Genomic DNA, 17,692 nt, shown 5'->3' on the forward strand with positions numbered 1-17,692 from the left:
TGTCCCGTGAACAGGCCAGTAGCCAGGATTTTTAGAAATACAAAGGTCACAGATCCTCCAATCCTGCACCACTTTCAGATGAAAACCAAAAAAAGATTTTTGAATTATTCCCTTTTTATTTATTCAGTTAGCTGTTCATTTATTCTTGCTGTAAATCTTATTTCCCAACACTAAGGTCTAAATGGTGTTTCAAAGCTGTCTTCACGCTGCCAGGAATAATATTAAACTTATGGAGTCTAAATCAACATATAGGCCTAAAATACGCACCATTTGTACATAATATAATAGCAGGCTGCAACATTACTAAACCCCCAAATTGACAAAGAAAAAATCACCAATTAAAATATAAAGAGGACATGACCTCAGTGTGTCAGTGGAAGCTGTGGCCACTTCATTCATTGTTATCATGAGGATATGTGCACACCATTGGACAAGTTTTTCATTTTTGTGGTATAAATCTGATCTTTTGTTGCCTTCTTTGCATACAAAAACATTCAGTTTAGACATTAAGGGATAAATTCAGTGCCAGGACTTTGGCTTAAAGCATCAGATGGTGACTTAACTCACTGATTTCATCCCAGTCTGTTGGTTGTGTGTCACCTCCATTAACACAGTTCAATAAAAAGAACAAGGACACTCTTTCCATTATTTAATCGTGCGGGATAAACAGACGGCTGTTTGTTATTCATTCTCATTATTCATAATGGTGGGGACATTAATCCCTTTTTGCTTGAAGATGGTGTGAAAAAGCAGAGTTGTGACGTGTAGCACTTTTGCCAAACCCCAGTGGAACAACAGGGACTGCAGAGTTTTGAAGGGGGATTATGTCGCGGACCCACACATAGCCTTAGGCCAGAATTTGGAAGGGGACACAGTTTGGACGGCAGAGATTAGAGACCAAGGTATGGTGCAAAGAGGCCATTTCCAGGCAAAGACACAGCCTACGTGGGTCAACATGGGGGATGACTGTCTCCTTTGATAAATGAATTCTGGTAATAATTCTGGTAATAATACGCAGACATTATTTCGAATGCATGAAAACTAAGATAAGAGGTGATGCTTCCACAAGAGGCCACATGACAAAAGATTAGTTTGTGAATTTAGGTGGCGTACAATTTTGCATTCTTTGTGTTATTTGATTAAATTGTTGGCAAAGTTGCAGAGATGAATTCATGAGCTGCATTATTAAACAGCTTCAGCTTCATCTACAGACCACCATATGTTGATGTCTGCGCTTCAAAAACCTGAAATCCAATAACCTGTATGAAAGAAGCCTCTGGGGACTAAAGTGAGACGGAGTTAAGGAGTGTGTTAACCCTGCCTTATGAGTTACTTGGCATTCATTCGGTCCCATAAAACTCCCTAAAAAAATGTGGGATCTGTATCTTCTTGCTGCTTATCAGTTTTAATCCACAATTTCACGGCACTGAGGCGGGGACGACCCAGGGCTGCTTGTGGCTTTTGTGGACAGGGTGTCACCGTTTAGCCCCATCTCTGTGGCTTGGAAGTGGGAGGGAAACCTGGGAGACCAGCTCCATCTCTGGGTCGGGGTGGGAGGGAGGAGAGAAAAGAAAAAGGGCAAGTTAAATGGAAGTGACAATCTGCAAACATTCCTGCCGGCAGCTGCGTAGCATTCTCCATAGTTCACCACCCTCTGCATGGTCACCGGCCCCCCGTGCCTGGCACACGCACCTGCCGCTCCCAGCCGTGCTTTCACCGACAGCCAGATAATCTATGGGCGGGTCCCGACCGCGGCTCCGCTCAATGTGCTCTTGAGAAAACCCCTTATGCGTGAAAAAGCCCCCTTTCTCCGTCTTTTGTCCAACACAGTTTTATGGGACAACATTGGGCATTATGAGGTTTGGGGGATTTTTCACGGGACTCTATAGAAGGGTATAATCCTTTCAGGCACGGGACGAATAAAAAAGTTTTAACCTGCTGTTTTCATATTTATTAGCTGGTTATAGCAGGCGAGGCAGCTGAACCATCAGCACACACCCCTCCTCCTTCTCACACACACACACAAGCTTCAAGTCCTGGAATCAAACATTGACACGATGCTGCGTCTTGAGAGGGGCCCTCATGATGGACCTGATGGCTTTAACTGAATTAGCCAACAGAGTCAAGTGGGGTGACTGACGCTCGGGTCATGAAGGCCTTAAATGCTGTGTGTTTTTCTGTTTCAGTCAACAGGTTTTTAAAAGACGTTATTAGATGTTTTGGTTAATAAAATTTCCCATTTTGACCTGTTTTTGTCTTTTAGAGTTTTGACGATGTTTAGTTTGTCTATGGTTTTCAATTTAGGCTTCAGGTCAAGTCAAATTAAGCCAATTTAGAACACAATGGGTGACAAGAACAATTTGATTTTCTAAATCTGTTGTTGATGAGGCTGTGAACGATTTCAATTCAGTAACTGGGCTCTGCAGGAATGAGCAAAATAATACAAAATGATAATTAATAGCTGAACACAATGAAGACTTTAATTAAACAGGTACATTTCCCTTCTGTGTAATTCATATGGGAACTTTCCCCTTTCTCTTTGAATTATACTTCACACATTTTTGTGTTTTTAATTTGAACTTCATTTAACCAGGGAGGCCGCTTGAGATCAAGATCTCTTTTTCTGGAGAGTTTTCTGGATTACTGTATGAAAGCAAACCAACATAGTACCAACATTACCAAAAAAAAGAACAGGAATGAAGAAAACAGCCAAAACGTTTAAGCATTAAAAATATACAATTTATACATTATAACAACGCCCCTTACCCATTTCAACCCTTAAAATGTCCATCACTTTAAATTCATCCAAACTAACTAGTTTTGTGTAGCACTACAGCCTGCATCAAAATGGCACAAATATTGAGAAACCTTATTTTGAGAAATCTTTTTAAAATTATACTTAATTTTTGATTATTTCAGGCTGTGATTTTTCAGCAAATGTTGACTAAAAAAGCTAATTTCATATTCCTCCGACACTTATTAATTAGTATCTATCTATCTATCTATCTATCTATCTATCTATCTATCTATCTATCTATCTATCTATCTATCTATCTATCTATCTATCTATCTATCTATCTATCTATCTATCTATCTATCTATCTATCTATCTATCTATCTATCTATCTATCTATCTATCTTTATGCGTTGTGTTGTTTCTCCTCTGACGACAGGTCTTTCTATCCAGTTCATCATACACAGGCCTCGGGCCGCAGCCTCCCCTCCACCCACCCCCACCCCTCCCACTCCCTTCATCCCTCCCTACTCCTCTGCCTCCCTCTATCCTCCCCACCACCACCCCCTTTCTGTCAAAGCTGATTGTTTCCACGCCAGCAGAGTGCTGCGGGCAAACACACTGTCACACTACATCAGGCAGAGGGAAGCTGGGGAGAGAGAGAGTATGATAGGGTATATATGTATATCTGTGTTCAAAAAGCTCCACACAACAGCTAAAGCCGAGGCTGCAGCAGGGATTCCCAAACTTTTTCATGTCAAGGGCATCCAAGACTACAGACCTCAGATTTTGTCCTAAGGAATCTTAATCTGAAAGGACTCTGTGGAACAGAATGATATAACTGTCTGAAGACAGGGCGGTAAATCTGACAGCAGGAAGAATTAAAGCTTTACACAGCCATGAATGTACAAAATATCCAGGACTGCTTTCATTGCAGCACACAGATGAGGTGAATCTAGGAAAGGACATTATCTTTTGCTCGTTTTTGATCAGTGTGTACCAATAACAAAGGAAGAAGTGAGAAAAAGATGATGTAGAGAAGTATTTTTGAACGTTAACTCAGTATTGCACCGACGCAATACTGTGATAGTGTTATTTATATATTACTGTTGGGTTATTAACCTAAAGTGGGTCAAAATAACCAGTTCTTTTGTTGTTAGATGCAACAAGTTTTACCTTAAAACTGTCACAAATGTGACATTCAAAACTGCAAAGGATACACATATTATTAACAATCAGTACACAATAGTGACATGTAAGTTAAAAAAGAGCTACGGCAGATTATAACAGTTTGAAACCACCAAAAACACTGACTTGTGCTTTTCTACCCATGTGTAAAGTTAACCCAGTATTGCGTCGTTGGATCAATTTTGACCCAGTGATTTTTGGTGTGTGTACAGCCAAATATAACTCAAACCCACAGAACTTTATTTTAAATTCTAGTCCACATCCCAAACTTTTCAAAGATAATAAATATGTCTGAATTTTAAGGGAATGTGTATAAAATTTTGAATTTATCATCATAGCTTCAGTGAAGAGCTGGAACACGCTGATACAGAATATGCAGTATATAATACTGTCGGGCAGTGAGGAAAAAGAAGATTTTTCCGACATTAAAGATACTTAAATGGAATTAAAAGAGGAAAACTGCGTGTAACTGCATGGTTCGTAGAGAGCCACCAACACAATATCAGTCAGATATCACAGATCGTTGAACAGCCTGATAGTTTAGATAACTTTTCAGTGTTGAATTATATAATTCAACATGGACATTGAATTGGATGTTTTTTCTTTCTTTCTTTTCGAACAACTTGAGACTAAAAAAAATCTGTATAACCTGAGGAAACTCACTTAATACATGGACATACAATTTTTTGCAGGGTGTATAAATACGGTGATTGTTAAGAACATGTCACAAATTTCATCATTTCTTTCTTTCTTTCCAAGCAAATTGAGATTTCTAAATCTCTGTATAATCTGTGTAAATAGACTAAGTAGACTCAATACATGGACATCAAATTCCCTGCAAGACGTATAAATAACCTCTGCGGACTTGATGATAACAACAAAGTTGTCAGTAATTTGTCGTTTCTTTCTTTCTTTCTTTCTAAAAAAAATGTCTGTATAATTTCAGGAAATGGTAGAAAGAAAGATTGACTGCCCTAAACTCCAAAAACGAACTATTAAAGTAGCTATAATTATAAAACAGTCATCCATGTGCATTTAATAAGTGTTTTAAAACCATTTTGGCTTGTGACCCCTGAAAACAAAGCAATGTCTACTTGCGACCCCTCGTCATTGTATATTAAGTCTACAGGTTGCGAGCAGTCCAGAGTTTTTTTCCTTGTTTCATGTGAATATATTATATATATATATATATATATATATATATATATATATATATATATATATATATATATATATATAATATAAAAAAAAAGCAAAGATTAGAGGAAAAAGAAACATAGTTTTGTGTGATAGAAATGTTTTTTTTTCTGCTTTCCTATCCTGTTAATCATCCCATGGCCGCTCTGATTTATCTTGGTCCTGATCTCAGGTTGCTGCATTATATCTTTCAACATGTAGTGCAGAACAATCTTTAATGGGAACCCTTTCATGGATCCCAGGTGGTCCCCTGTTCAGTTCACCACTGCTGGATGTCCCAGCCATGTGCACACTGCTGCCCCCTGGTGCCAAAACACGGAGACAACAGCAGGTGACGGTCTGACATGAGTGTGTCTGTGATGGAGTGTCTCCCCCTAGTGGACACTGTTTACTGCCGTTATCCTCAAAAAGAAGCCTGTGTGTGTCTTCTAGGCCAGAGCTGCATGTGTGTGCATCCATGAAGTGTGAAAAAACAGATTTTGTCATGTGGGACTTAAAGATGTTTTCAGCGCGGAAAGTTTGGGGAAAGATCGCTTTTGTTTTTGAGGTGTGAGAACAGCTGAGTCAGGTCACAGTTCAGGCAAATTGAGGTCAACCCAGAGACATTTCTCAGTTCTGCTGCAGAACAGTGGAACATGAAGTTAATCACATCTGAGAGCTTCTTCACAGTAGCCTTGAAAAGATGATTTTTCAGTCATTTGTAGCCTGATTTATGCTTTGAATAAAAGCCTGGAACATGTAAGTGTTGCCACTCCAACACTATATGTATGTTTTCTTAGAAATGGTGTAAAAGGGGCACGTAATAAACAATATTTTCTTTTCCCTGCTCCTTTTCGATCATGGATTATGTCTTGTTTTGTTACAGATTGCAGCTCATATTTGGATATTTTTTGTGTTGAATGTGTACACTGAAGTAATAGAAAGAATAAATAAGGATGTTTTTTGTTGTATGTCGAAGGACCACAATGAAAATAAGCAATAAGGTTTTTATTGTGATTTTATGCATGATGATTGTAACTACTGCAGTGCAGAATTGTGTATTTCTAATCACTAAATTTCCTAAATTCAATCAACCACTAGATAGATTAGGCTACTACTTCTTTCTGTAAATGTGGGTATAAAAAAGAGCTGTAATGGCAGACTTATCATCAGTCATAGGCTATATGCATTTGAGGAGGTAAATATTGCTGTAAAATGGTAATATGTAAAGAAAAAATAACTCAACAATGTCATATGATTTCTCTAGTGATACTTTTCATTAGAAACCCTAAACACAATGTATAAGCAGAAGTATTATCTGGGGTAAAAACACTGCTGTAGAGATAATAAAAAAGCGTGTGAATCCTCTGTCAGATATTAAAATGTAGGAATGTTGTGGTCTCACTGTTGTTTGGAGGCGAGGAAGGTGAAGTGTATTACAAAACAGAAAAATGCAGATCCTCCTCCTGCCACCCCCATGTCGCCATGGGGGTGCCACAAGGCACAGCTGTGCGCACATCTCTGCTCCCCAGCAAGTTTTGCAGTGGAAAAAAACCCCCAACACATCTAACACCATACCTGTAGTTTTCATGTCTTGCCCCCCCTCCTTTTTATTTTATTTTATTAATGACTGAATGGCAGGTTTGCAGAGAAAGACAGAGGCGCACCCATGTGTGCGCAATGCGCTTTGTCAGTGCGCCCGCAGCAGGAGTCGCGGCGGTCACACCAAGACCGAGGAATGTGTTCAGCATGAGGGAAGTACAGATCCTCCTTTTTTAAAAATGTCAAATGGATATAAATATTATGAAATCCTCTTTCTCTTGGAAATGTCGGAACCACATAAGGCACCATTAATAAGTTGTAACTAATGGCTTTATTGTTGATTAATAAACCATAATGCTTCATAGATCAGTTATAGGTCAAAAATAAGAACAAATGTCGGTTTGAGAGGTTGTGAAAAATCTCTACGGCTGCATGGTGTTGGTCCTCTATCCTCTACACTTTCTTTGTCTTTTTAGGTCTTTAGGTCATCGGGGAGAACTGCTCATGGGACCGTTTGACCTCTGACCTTTTCAAAAGGTGGAAAAGAGCATCTGGATCAAAGTCCTCATATTTATGTAACTTTTAACATTGTTGTAGAAATGAACATCTATCATTAGGTACAGATGACTTACTAACATTTGCTTATGAGAAAAACGTGTGATCCACATGTTCCAAACACGGAACCTAAAACATTGTGACTTCTTTAAAAATACTTTTTCCTGAGGCGAAACCGATCACATACCACTTTCCCTGTGTGAGTTAAAGCGCTCTTGCAGCTTTTGGGCTAATTTATCTGTGTTTGATGAGCTTTGTTTGGATGAATTTATAACCTCTCCTAACTACCCTGAAATCACGTCTCGGTGGTTTACAAAATCCATCAAAGGCATGTTTGTTCCTCCTTGGTGTCCTTTTCTTTAGAGGTGGCTGCTTGTACGTTGCCTACAAGTCACTATTCCGGTGTAAACATGTTATCCTCGCGCTTTGATGCCTCTCAAACATCCACCTTCAGCCAGCAAACAAGGGATCAATATGTAAATTGACTCAGACTTTCACTGCGATGCCTGCGTCCAGGAGAGGCGATAAGCTTGAAAAATAAACGGGAGTTAGTTAGGAGGCATAGCCGGGGATTATCCCAAACTTGCCCCGGGGTTTGGCTCTCCTGCGCGCAACCGGACCGGCGTCTGTTCACCGCGGCCGGATAGGACCTGCGGGGCCCCGGGGCGCAGACTGAGAGGCTCCCCGGGGGCCCCCACGACTCGCTGAGGATGGAGATTACAGGGTGGCAACGCGGCTGGTATCTCTCAGAACACACACACACACACACACACACACACACACACACACACACACGGAAAAGAGGTGAGATGATCTCGGAGTGCCCGCGGCAGCAGCCATGCCCGTAAAGATTGACGCTTGAGCCTTACACGGCTATCACACTCCCTGCAGAACACACGCTCCCCAACCCCATGTGATGAGCCGATACAAACCAACTTTGTTCAGCTGACAAAGAAGCAGTTGTTTGCTGAAAGGTCATTTGCCCAAGGTCTCCAGTACAGCAAGTACAGGAGCCTATTTATTTGATCTTATTCATTTTATTGGCTTTACTTTCTCTGTGCTCATGTCCTCATTTTCATTTTATCTGCCTTGGTTTTGTTTCTTTTTGTAAAGCACTTTGTAACATTGTAAATAAAAGTGCTATATAAATCAAGTTTATTATTATATTATTACAGCTAAATGCCCTTCTTTAGTCATATCTGCACTGAGGGGTCTTTGATAAGCCTGCTCCTTGAAATCGACATGATTATCTGGAATGAAATGAAGGCTCCGGGCTCTTAAAGTGGTTTTATCAGCCAACTCCTTGGACTTCCCCTCAGATTAATCTATTAAAAATGTAATTACAGAAAACTCAAATTTCATTAGATCAGGTCTTATGAATGTGCAAACAAACAGGGGCACAAAAAAAGCTTAGATATAAGATCATTTTATTTATTCTTTTAATGTACCTTTTATCTCTCTATATACAGCATGATCTCACGGTATAAATCCTCTCTAACAATGTAAAATCTATATTATTTTCCGATACTTTTTTTTGGTACAGCGGGTGTTTTCTACACACAGGTTAAGACAAAGAACAACAGCATACACACACTGAATATTTTTGATATAAATATCATATTAATCTCACAACAAAGTGTTCATCATCTCTTGCTTTGACCAGAATACATCCTAAGTGATACATTTTGGTTTTGGTGTAGATACAGGCGTTGAGTCCAGTCTTCAGTTGAAGATGAGTCAAATACATTTATTGATGCTCTGGGTGGGACACCAGTAAAGAAAATCAACAAAAACACAAGTTTTTGTGTCATTACAATCAGCAACACAAGTGTGAAGCTAAAAAATGTCAGACAGGATGATGGACTGTCTTCTTTTTCAGGGGAAATGTCTTCAGGATAAAAGCAAAGAGAACTAAAATGGCGTTTTTAACCACTTCCTGTTTCAGTTCCTCCTCTCTCTCTCTTTATGACTGGCTGACAGCGGCAGCGGGCGCAGCGTTGGCCACGTTGGCAGCGGCGCCCATGCGCAGCAGTTCCTTCCTCTGTGTGAGGATGACGTCGAAGCTGGACTGCAGGCGGTTCTGCTGCTCCTGGATGCGGCTCTGCAGGGTGCGGACCCAGCGGATCAGCGCCAAGCGGCGGTACATGGTCAGCTGCACCTGGTGCTTCTCCATCTCCTGGGCCTTGAAGCGCTCGCGGTCTCGCAGCGTCCACACCGCGTCCATCAGCTCTGGCAGCTCGCCGTCTGAGTCTGAAGACCGATCATCATTGCCTTGCTCTTCTGTTCCTTCCTCCAGAAGATGCCCCAGATTGCTTCCTGTCAGCGACTTGCGGCTGCAGCTTCTGCGTCTTCCAGCTGGTTCTCTGTTACTGTTTCTGGTTGGGTCACTTTCCTGCTGGTTGGGTTTTGGTTCCCCGACTCCGATGCGGTCCCAGACTCCCATGAGCTTCCCTTCGCCTCCACTGTCCATGTTGAGGGAGGACATGCTGCTGCCCGACTGGTAGCTTAACTCAGACTCAGAGTCGCTGTTGCCCCATTCGTCATCGTCGTCCAGCCCCACCTCGTCTTCCTCTTCCTCCCTTCCTCTGAAACCCAAGCTGCTTTTCCTCCTCTGCAGCTCCCCTTTCTCTCTTTGCTTCTCCTCATTGTGGCTCATCATCACCCTTCTCACCTCTTCCTCCATCCTGCCTTCCTCCGCTCCGTCAGGGGGCACTCGGCCGTAACCGTCATCCCCGCTCTCGATCTCGGGCAGGGGCTCCAGGGGGCTCCAGCAGGGCAGGCGGGAGCGCGGTGACAGAAGCCCTGAGTTGTGGTGATACCCAGTAGACGGCGAGGAGTTCAGAGGGTCACGACCCAGCGGGCCCAGGTTGCGGGGACGCACCTGGTTTCGGTTCTCGTCTCCTCCTCCGTTGCCTGTGAAGCCCTCATCATCTTTACCGGGCAGGAAGTTGAAGTTGCCGTCTTTGTTCCTGTTGCGCAGTGAGGAGGAAGAGCCATTGTTGGAGCCTCCTTGCCCTCCATAGGCCGACTTCAGAGGTTGGTCCTGATGGTGAAGCATTACTGACCTTGACTGAGACTCACTGAAACGACAAGGGACAGAACATTAAAGCACTTATAGAACCATACTAGTGTTTTTGTGTTTTACTACAAATGACCTATGTACTGCCAAACATATTCCAATGCATACCATACGTTGTTCAGTTTGTGTAAACGTTTTTCCTACTTTCTATGCAGCCAAAAATTTAACTTAATATCAGTACAATACAAAAATCAACTTGTACAGACTGGGTAATAAACCTCAATAGTGTTTTGCACCGCCCGAAATGTGTCCATAGTGATGCGTCCTAGTGGCCTAGTGGTTTAGACGCATACCATGTAACTGCAACATATCCCAGTTCGATACTGGGACCTTTGTTGCATGTTGTACCCCCCTCTCTCCCCATTTGTCCTGTCCGTATCTTAGCTGTTACTATCAAATAAGGCAAACAAAGAGTCTCAAAGTATCGAAAACTGTCTCTTAGTCTTGCTCAGAAGTTCTTGTATGTCTGCTTGTTTAAATATTTAAGAAGTTTGGCTCGTTTTTTGCTGAAAAAAGTTCAACAGTATCATTTTGGTATCTGTACCAGGTAACTCAGGTATTATATCGGCACTAGTATCCAAAAATGTCAAATGTTATCCAGCAAACAACTGATATCCAGCAATCAAAAGCACAGAGAGTGTTTTTAAACCTCTACTGTGTTTTAAGTGGGGAAACGCCAACATCTGAGTCATAACAACCCCCTTCAATGCAACAAGCTACCAAATTCACAACATCCTCTCTTCACAACAGCTCTGTTTTCCTGTTGTTTGTCTCACGAGTTTGATTTCCAGGCAAAACATAGCTTGATAATTCAATGCTGTGTGAAAGCAAACTCTCCAGTCTTGGATAATGGCACTCCCCTGAAGCTCAAGAGTTCTCAAAACAAGCCAAGCTTTCAACTGCAACGATAAAAGTGACTTTGACAGCAATTTTCCAGAATCTGCAAGTTGATTTTGTGTATAAACATGAGTCAAAACCAGCAGCTGTATAGAAGATAAATAAACAAGTCATCAGCAGCCTAAAACTCTATGGAAACTTTGGAAAATGTTCAGCAGAAATGTAAATTTGTGGGATAAAAGAGCTGGATTATAAACCAGAAAATATAAGAACAAATGGACATACATGCATGAGCCAGAGCAGCAATAAAACTGAGGAAAAGAGGAAAATCAAATCTAGTTCACCAACCCACCCAAATACACACGCACATACACGCACGCGCGCACACACACACTCCTAGGTCACTAAACTCGTTGTTTATAATGTCTGGAACTACAGGCTGGTCTGCACACTCCACTTCTATTAGCATCAAATATTTACATGTCTCCTCAGAATGGAAATTTCTCTAATCCTGACTTCAGGCTGCTGTCAATCAATCCCTCCCTCCTCTCCTCGCCTATGCACGCGCGTTCACGTGGTGCTGAAGGACAGCGACTGTGGCTTTGTCGGGAGCGCGCGTGCAGCAGGCGCAGACTGATGCTGGACGATCACGAGCAGAAAACACTGATTATCCGCGTAAAATCGATATATTTATCGCCCCAGAGCTGATTAATATAATCTATAGTGTCTTAGAATAAAGCGTAGTCTGTTTAGGAACAGCTTTCTATTAATATATCTGTATTTTACCCATGCAAAAACATCAGCACGCGATGAAAAAAGAGAAAAATAATACCAAAACAGTCGTTCCGCTGGGTGGTTTCTTATCTGTACAAAACGGCGCCTGTCTTTGCACGGACGACGGCAGAAAACACAAAAAAGGCGACCAATGGCGCTCAGTGGCTGCATATTTACGGCTTACTGGTGAATGTAAGGTTTAAAAAAAAAAAAAAAAAACACAAAACACGAAGATTTTACACCCTAATCCATCTACAGCGAAACAGTGAGGTTAAAAAAAAGACTCGACATTTCCCATTAACGTGGTAAAATTAGACAAAAATGCAGAAAAAAAACATGAATATTTCATGTACGTCGCGCGTTATGTAACGCTCACCCCATATCAGTGCTGCCTCCTCTCTATCCCTTCTCAGTAAAACAACCTCAGACCCTTCCTTTCATCTCCTATTTGCCGGTTGTATAAGTCAAATGACCAGACCAGCGTGAATATATTTGCATGAGGTTCTGGTTCGTTCTTACCTTTCTGCTGGTTTGCTGTTCGGTGGAGAAGCTGGACACTGCGCCCTCCCAATTTCCCCCCCTCCTCCTATGTGATGTTTATCTTCCTCTTCCTCTCTCCCCCTCCTCCTCCCATCATCTCTCACTGGCACTGTGGTTCTGGGAAAAAGAAAAGGGACTGGCTGACTAATTCACTTCCTAAACTGGGCTGGGACTGCAGGAAAAGGGAAACCGTGGGGAATGAATAGAAACCGTGTGAGGACAGAGAAGGCTGTCATGTTACTGTAATGCAGGTTTGAAACAGCAACATGATGGCATGGTCTTAACCTAATTACAAAGTTATTGTGACATCCTGTTTAAGTTCATTCAGCCCTGTGACAAATCTCACATATAGTGTTTACAGACTAAAGTTACAACAAGGACCTCGAGATAACACTTAAAACTGGGCAAAATTTGGTTGGAAAGTTACATTTGTTTGGGTAACACTTCCCTTTAACCCATTTAGCTTTTATAAAAAGCACACAAACATTGAATAGATGGTCTATAACACGCTGTAAAGTTGACATATTTTATATCATTACAAGTGTTTTACTATATTGTCATTCATTATTCGTCTCACAGGAGGAGTATTAGTTAATTATAGTTAGTTGCTTACAAATACATTGTACTTTATTAAATGTTTATATACTGCTTATAAATGATAAATAGTTAGGGGATGTATAGATCACATATAGCGTTTGTTTTAATTTAATTTATTTTTTATTTGAAAAGGAACAATTGCGATCGCAATTTACATTGTGGTAAAAAGCCTGTACAGTACAGTTAAACAACATAGCAGATGATACAGGTACAGTATGTGTGTAATAAAAACAGCATCAGTGTTGACATTGCTGGTTCTCATTAAGCCATTTCTTAACATTACACTTAAATGAATAAAATGATGGGGACTCTGATTGATTGTGGTACTGAATTCCATTGATGTGATGCTCTGAAGGAAAAGACGGTCTGGCTAAATGCAGTTTTTCTTAGTGGGATTGTGCAGTCCCCCCCAGCTGCACCGCTAATAGCTCTGTTTGCGGAAGATTTAAAGTTGATGAAACCAGACAGAGGAGGGGGAGCTAAACCATGTTTCATCTTATAAAGTAGGCAGACATTTTTTGCATTTGATGAGGTTTCCCAGCTAAGCAGATTATACTTCTTTAAGATGGCAATGATGAAAACTGAATGGCTAGCTCTAAAGTTTTAAGTGCTTGTTTGTATGATGATTCCAGTGGTTTTACGGCTGTAGCGTGTGCATTAGACCAACTTACCAGACAACAGGTGATGTGGGAGAGAACCATTGAGTGGAAGTATATCTCAGCTGCCTCAGTTGATACGAAGTTTCTAGTAAACCTGAAATTTGCCAAACTGAACTTTACTTTATTACAGACCCTTTGTATGCGGGTTTTGAAGCCACGGTTTGAATCTTTGTGTACTCCTAAATATTTGTATTCTGAGACAACTTGTAGTCTCTCTCCTGAGATGAGAATATCTTGCTCTACATCTACGCTGTGGCCTTTAAATGACTATGTGAATGTGAAGCAGGTCCAAACTACACGTAAAAAAGATTAGATGAAACGCTGTTAAAACAAAAGTTATGCATTATACAACCTAGATGTTTAAAAAGCCAATCAACCAATTTTAGTCCAGATGTACCCTTGGTTTTATGTTATGTTACATGTTCTGCATATTTTTATTAATGAGATTTATGTATTTAATTATGTTTTATTTATCTTATACTCAAGTCTCTTTGTATTCTGTGTTTCACCTTACAAGACAAATATTCCCATGGGGACTATAAAGTTAAAGATCCCTTCCAGACACATTTTAAAACATTTAAAAAAGTTAAATTATCACCTTTAAATTGCATCTCATCCTTCTCACTCATTATCTATGAATATGCAAATAATGTTGAAAAGTTTAACTGCTGGACTCAAGGTGTCTGCTCCATATGTGCACTGGAGGTTTCAAGTTTCCACATCACACTTGTGTAAGTTGCTTATTGGACCATGATTGGCTTCCAAACTCATATGTACATGTGTTAAACTCAGATTTAAGGCGAACACAGAGAAACTTTCTTCCTTCAGCAGATGAATGTGAAAACAGCCTTCTAGTGTAAGTAGCATATTGGACCATGACCGGCTTCCAAACTAGTTGTGACGTCACAAAATTATGCTCATACGTACGTGTATTACACTGATTCTGCACAGTGAAGCTCAAACATCCAAGTGAAGTAACAATACGGAAAGCACATTTCTGATTATAAGAGGGCCTTTAAGTTAGAGACCTAGCAGCATTTTCGATTGCAAATGACCAAAACCATCTTTCCTAGGCTTGTACTTGTATGGAAAAAAACTTTAAGGCACAGTTCACCCCAAAATCAAAAATGCATATTTTTCCTCTTACCTGTAATGCTATTTATCCATCTAGTTTGTTTTGGTGTGAGTTGCCGAGTTTTGGAGATATCAGCTGTAGAGATGCCTGCCTTTTTTGAATATAATGAGACGATATGGCACTCGGCTTGTGGTGCTCAAAGCACCGAAAAACTACATTTGAAAAACTCAACAGCAATATTTCTTTCCAGAAATCATGACCCTATCGGTAGAAAGAAAATAGTTCCTACATGAAACTGCTCACAACAAGTTGCCTTTTTTTTCCATCTGTGAAAACAAGTGACAACATTTTTTTTTTGGCGGGTGTTTGTTGTTGTAATACCACAAGAAGCTGAAGCGCACCACTACCCCATGATCTAAATAGGTATAAAAGCATTCATGTTTTCTTCGAGGTGAAGCGCAGATTAAAATACATTTCTAGCCAAAAGAAAGACATGACAGTAAAGTTACATAACTTGCTAACACACAATATACTGTATGTACCTTGTGTTTAGAGTGCATGGAGAAAACACCTGGAAGAAAACATGAATGCTTTTAGTCATATTTAGAACATAACGTATTGATGCACTTCAGCCTGTTGTGGCTGAAGAGTATTACAACAACAAAAATTATACTGACAAAAAAAAAATTTCAACAGCCAAAACTTTTTTTCCACCCGTTTTCACAGATATATAAAAAAAATGTAACTTTAACTTTAACTTAGACATTTAAGGGAACTTAGAAAGATTATCCTGGCAAAACCTTTTCTTTCACCTGTCCTTAAGTCATAAACACGGGAGAGAAAACAGTTTAGATCAAACTTAGACTTTTTTTTTTCCTCACTTGCCTGTCAGGGCTTCCGTAAGAAACAGTGAAAGGCTATCAAGCTTTAGCAGACTTGTGACTCGAACGTGGGACAAAACTCACTTTCACTCACTGGAAAAACCCCCATCATCTGTTTGGTTTACTGGGCTGTTGCCATGACTGTTTCTCTCTCTCTCTACCTTCTTCTTATTGAATTCAACAAGCAAGATCGTGCCTATCCTCTGGTGGTCGTCCAACAGCATTCTGGGAAATGGAGGAAGTCGCACAGTGAATTTGAAGTAAACGAGACAAATCACAACAGTCAATACCAACACTTTTTGATAGGCACTGAACATATCGACATCAAGCTCAAGTGTCAGAGGATGGATTTAAAAAATCTTATCATAACATCACAAGATATGTCCAGTTACAGGTGTGCTTAAGGCATGAAACTATTACCCATAATGCAGCACTGACAGGCAACGTCATATCTCGAGTCCTCACAAAGGGAGGGCTGCAGGATTTGTTGCAGTGTGATATTTCTCCAAACTGGCGACTGGCTGCTTTTGTGATTGTCAATCTTAGATCTAAGGGCATGGCAGTTGAATATGTGTGTGTGTGTGTGTGTCTGCATGCAAGTGTGTTTTCTAGAGGTGTGTGTGTGTAGTATAGAGAGGCTACATCAGACAGACTTAACAAGTGTTCACTGTCTCTCCACCCTGCTCTCATCCCCCTGACATGTTGTCGCTGGTGGCAGAAAGAACCTTGCATCCTCCTCCTCTCTCCCCACACACACACACACACACACACACACACACACACACACACACACACACACACACACACACACACACACACACACACACACACACACACACACACACACACACACACACACACACACACACACACACACACACACACACACACACACACTTCTATCCTGATCTTCCTCCCCCCTCTTTCTCCTTCAACAACATCCCCATTCAAGTGCATCAGCTCCAGGCGTCCTTCCTCCCTCCCTCCCCATCGTTCACTAGTAGCCTAAGCACATAAAAAATACATCAAACACAGCCGTCCGCCCAAGGCCTCGTCACACGCAAAATCATCTCTCCCTCCATCTCTCTCTCTAAAAAGAAAAACCCAAGTTACAAAAGACAACTATAGAGGACGCTGATAGAGGGAGAGATAGACTGAACTCAGAGGACTGAGGGTCGTCTGTGAGGCCTCCTGGGGAAAGACAGATTATTGTAATGTTAACACTAACCACCCTCTCCCCTTTTCTCTCTCTCTCACACACACACACACACACACGGAAAGAGTAAAAAAAAAAAAAGAAAAAGGAGCATGACTTACCTTGTGCATAGTAAGACCTTGTTTGAATTGTACACAGCCCACAGCACCATGACCCACTTCCCTCAGTTCAGCTCCACATCTGCTCCAGCACTAGTCTCGGCTGTGACAGTGGCCGAGGGCGGCCAGTAGCACCCATGGGCTACACTGTCAGATCCCTGGTGCTGAGATGCACAGAGACTGTAAAGAGAAGCCTGCTGGACCTCCAGCTCACAGCCAGCGCTCTTAAAATATCAGCCAAATCAGCCAAGACGTGCTAAACTGAACCACTAATCCAGCACAGGGGTTTGCTTTGCACACTAATTACACACTTTTATTTTAGGCATAGATGTGAATAGACACACACACACACACATACAGTGCATACGTCATGACACAAGCGTGCACTCCCTTGGGTGCTGCAGCTCATGTTTCTCTTCAATTATTCCACCCTCTGCCCTCTTTCCTCCTCACAATCTGAATAAAGCCAGATCCATGTCCTCTAGATATTTAGAAGCCGGGCCTCGATGCCAAAACATGTAACCTTCCTCCTCTTTCAAGTGTGGAGTGAATTGGGAGTTCAGGGTCGGGGGGGGGGGCTAGAATTGGCTTTAGTGCGTTGACCTCGTAATTCCCTCTCGGGGGTTAAACAAAACTGTAACATTCAGTTTGGACATGTGGGTATGGTGTTGATGCAGAGAAAGAGAAGACGGAATAAAAAGCATAATTATGCCAAAGCTGAATTACTCTCCCAACTTGCAA

General features: G+C 41.2%; 1 protein-coding gene across 2 annotated transcripts; it reads right to left on the reverse strand.

The window, feature by feature from the left end:
- Positions 1-8,605: 8,605 nt before the first annotated feature.
- On the reverse strand, positions 8,606-12,398 carry LOC122865046 (UPF0500 protein C1orf216 homolog). Of its 2 annotated transcripts, none has more exons than XM_044172983.1 (2): positions 12,262-12,398; positions 8,606-10,275 (listed from the first exon to the last, which is right to left on the reverse strand). In XM_044172983.1, the coding sequence occupies exons 1-2, from the start codon at positions 12,264-12,266 to the stop codon at positions 9,159-9,161; spliced, it is 1,122 nt and encodes a 373-aa protein (XP_044028918.1). In that variant the 5' UTR covers positions 12,267-12,398; the 3' UTR covers positions 8,606-9,158. The 2 variants fall into 2 exon arrangements, with proteins under 2 accessions (XP_044028918.1, XP_044028917.1); XM_044172982.1 differs by lacking the exon at positions 12,262-12,398 and adding an exon at positions 11,944-12,217.
- Between the last annotated feature and the right edge of the window lie 5,294 nt (positions 12,399-17,692).

This window comes from Siniperca chuatsi, linkage group LG17, assembly GCF_020085105.1.
Source record: "Siniperca chuatsi isolate FFG_IHB_CAS linkage group LG17, ASM2008510v1, whole genome shotgun sequence".
Lineage (NCBI taxonomy): Eukaryota > Metazoa > Chordata > Actinopteri > Centrarchiformes > Sinipercidae > Siniperca > Siniperca chuatsi.

What these genes read in the sequence shown, in the direction of transcription:
- LOC122865046 (XM_044172982.1), bottom strand. Translation starts at nt 12,056, where the DNA reads ATGCAGCCACTGAGCGCCATTGGTCGCCTTTTTTGTGTTTTCTGCCGT. An exon ending in CCAGCGGAACGACTGTTTTG is followed by an intron (nt 10,276 to 11,943) that starts GTATTATTTTTC and finishes TTGTCGTTTCAG; the next exon opens with TGAGTCTCAGTCAAGGTCAG.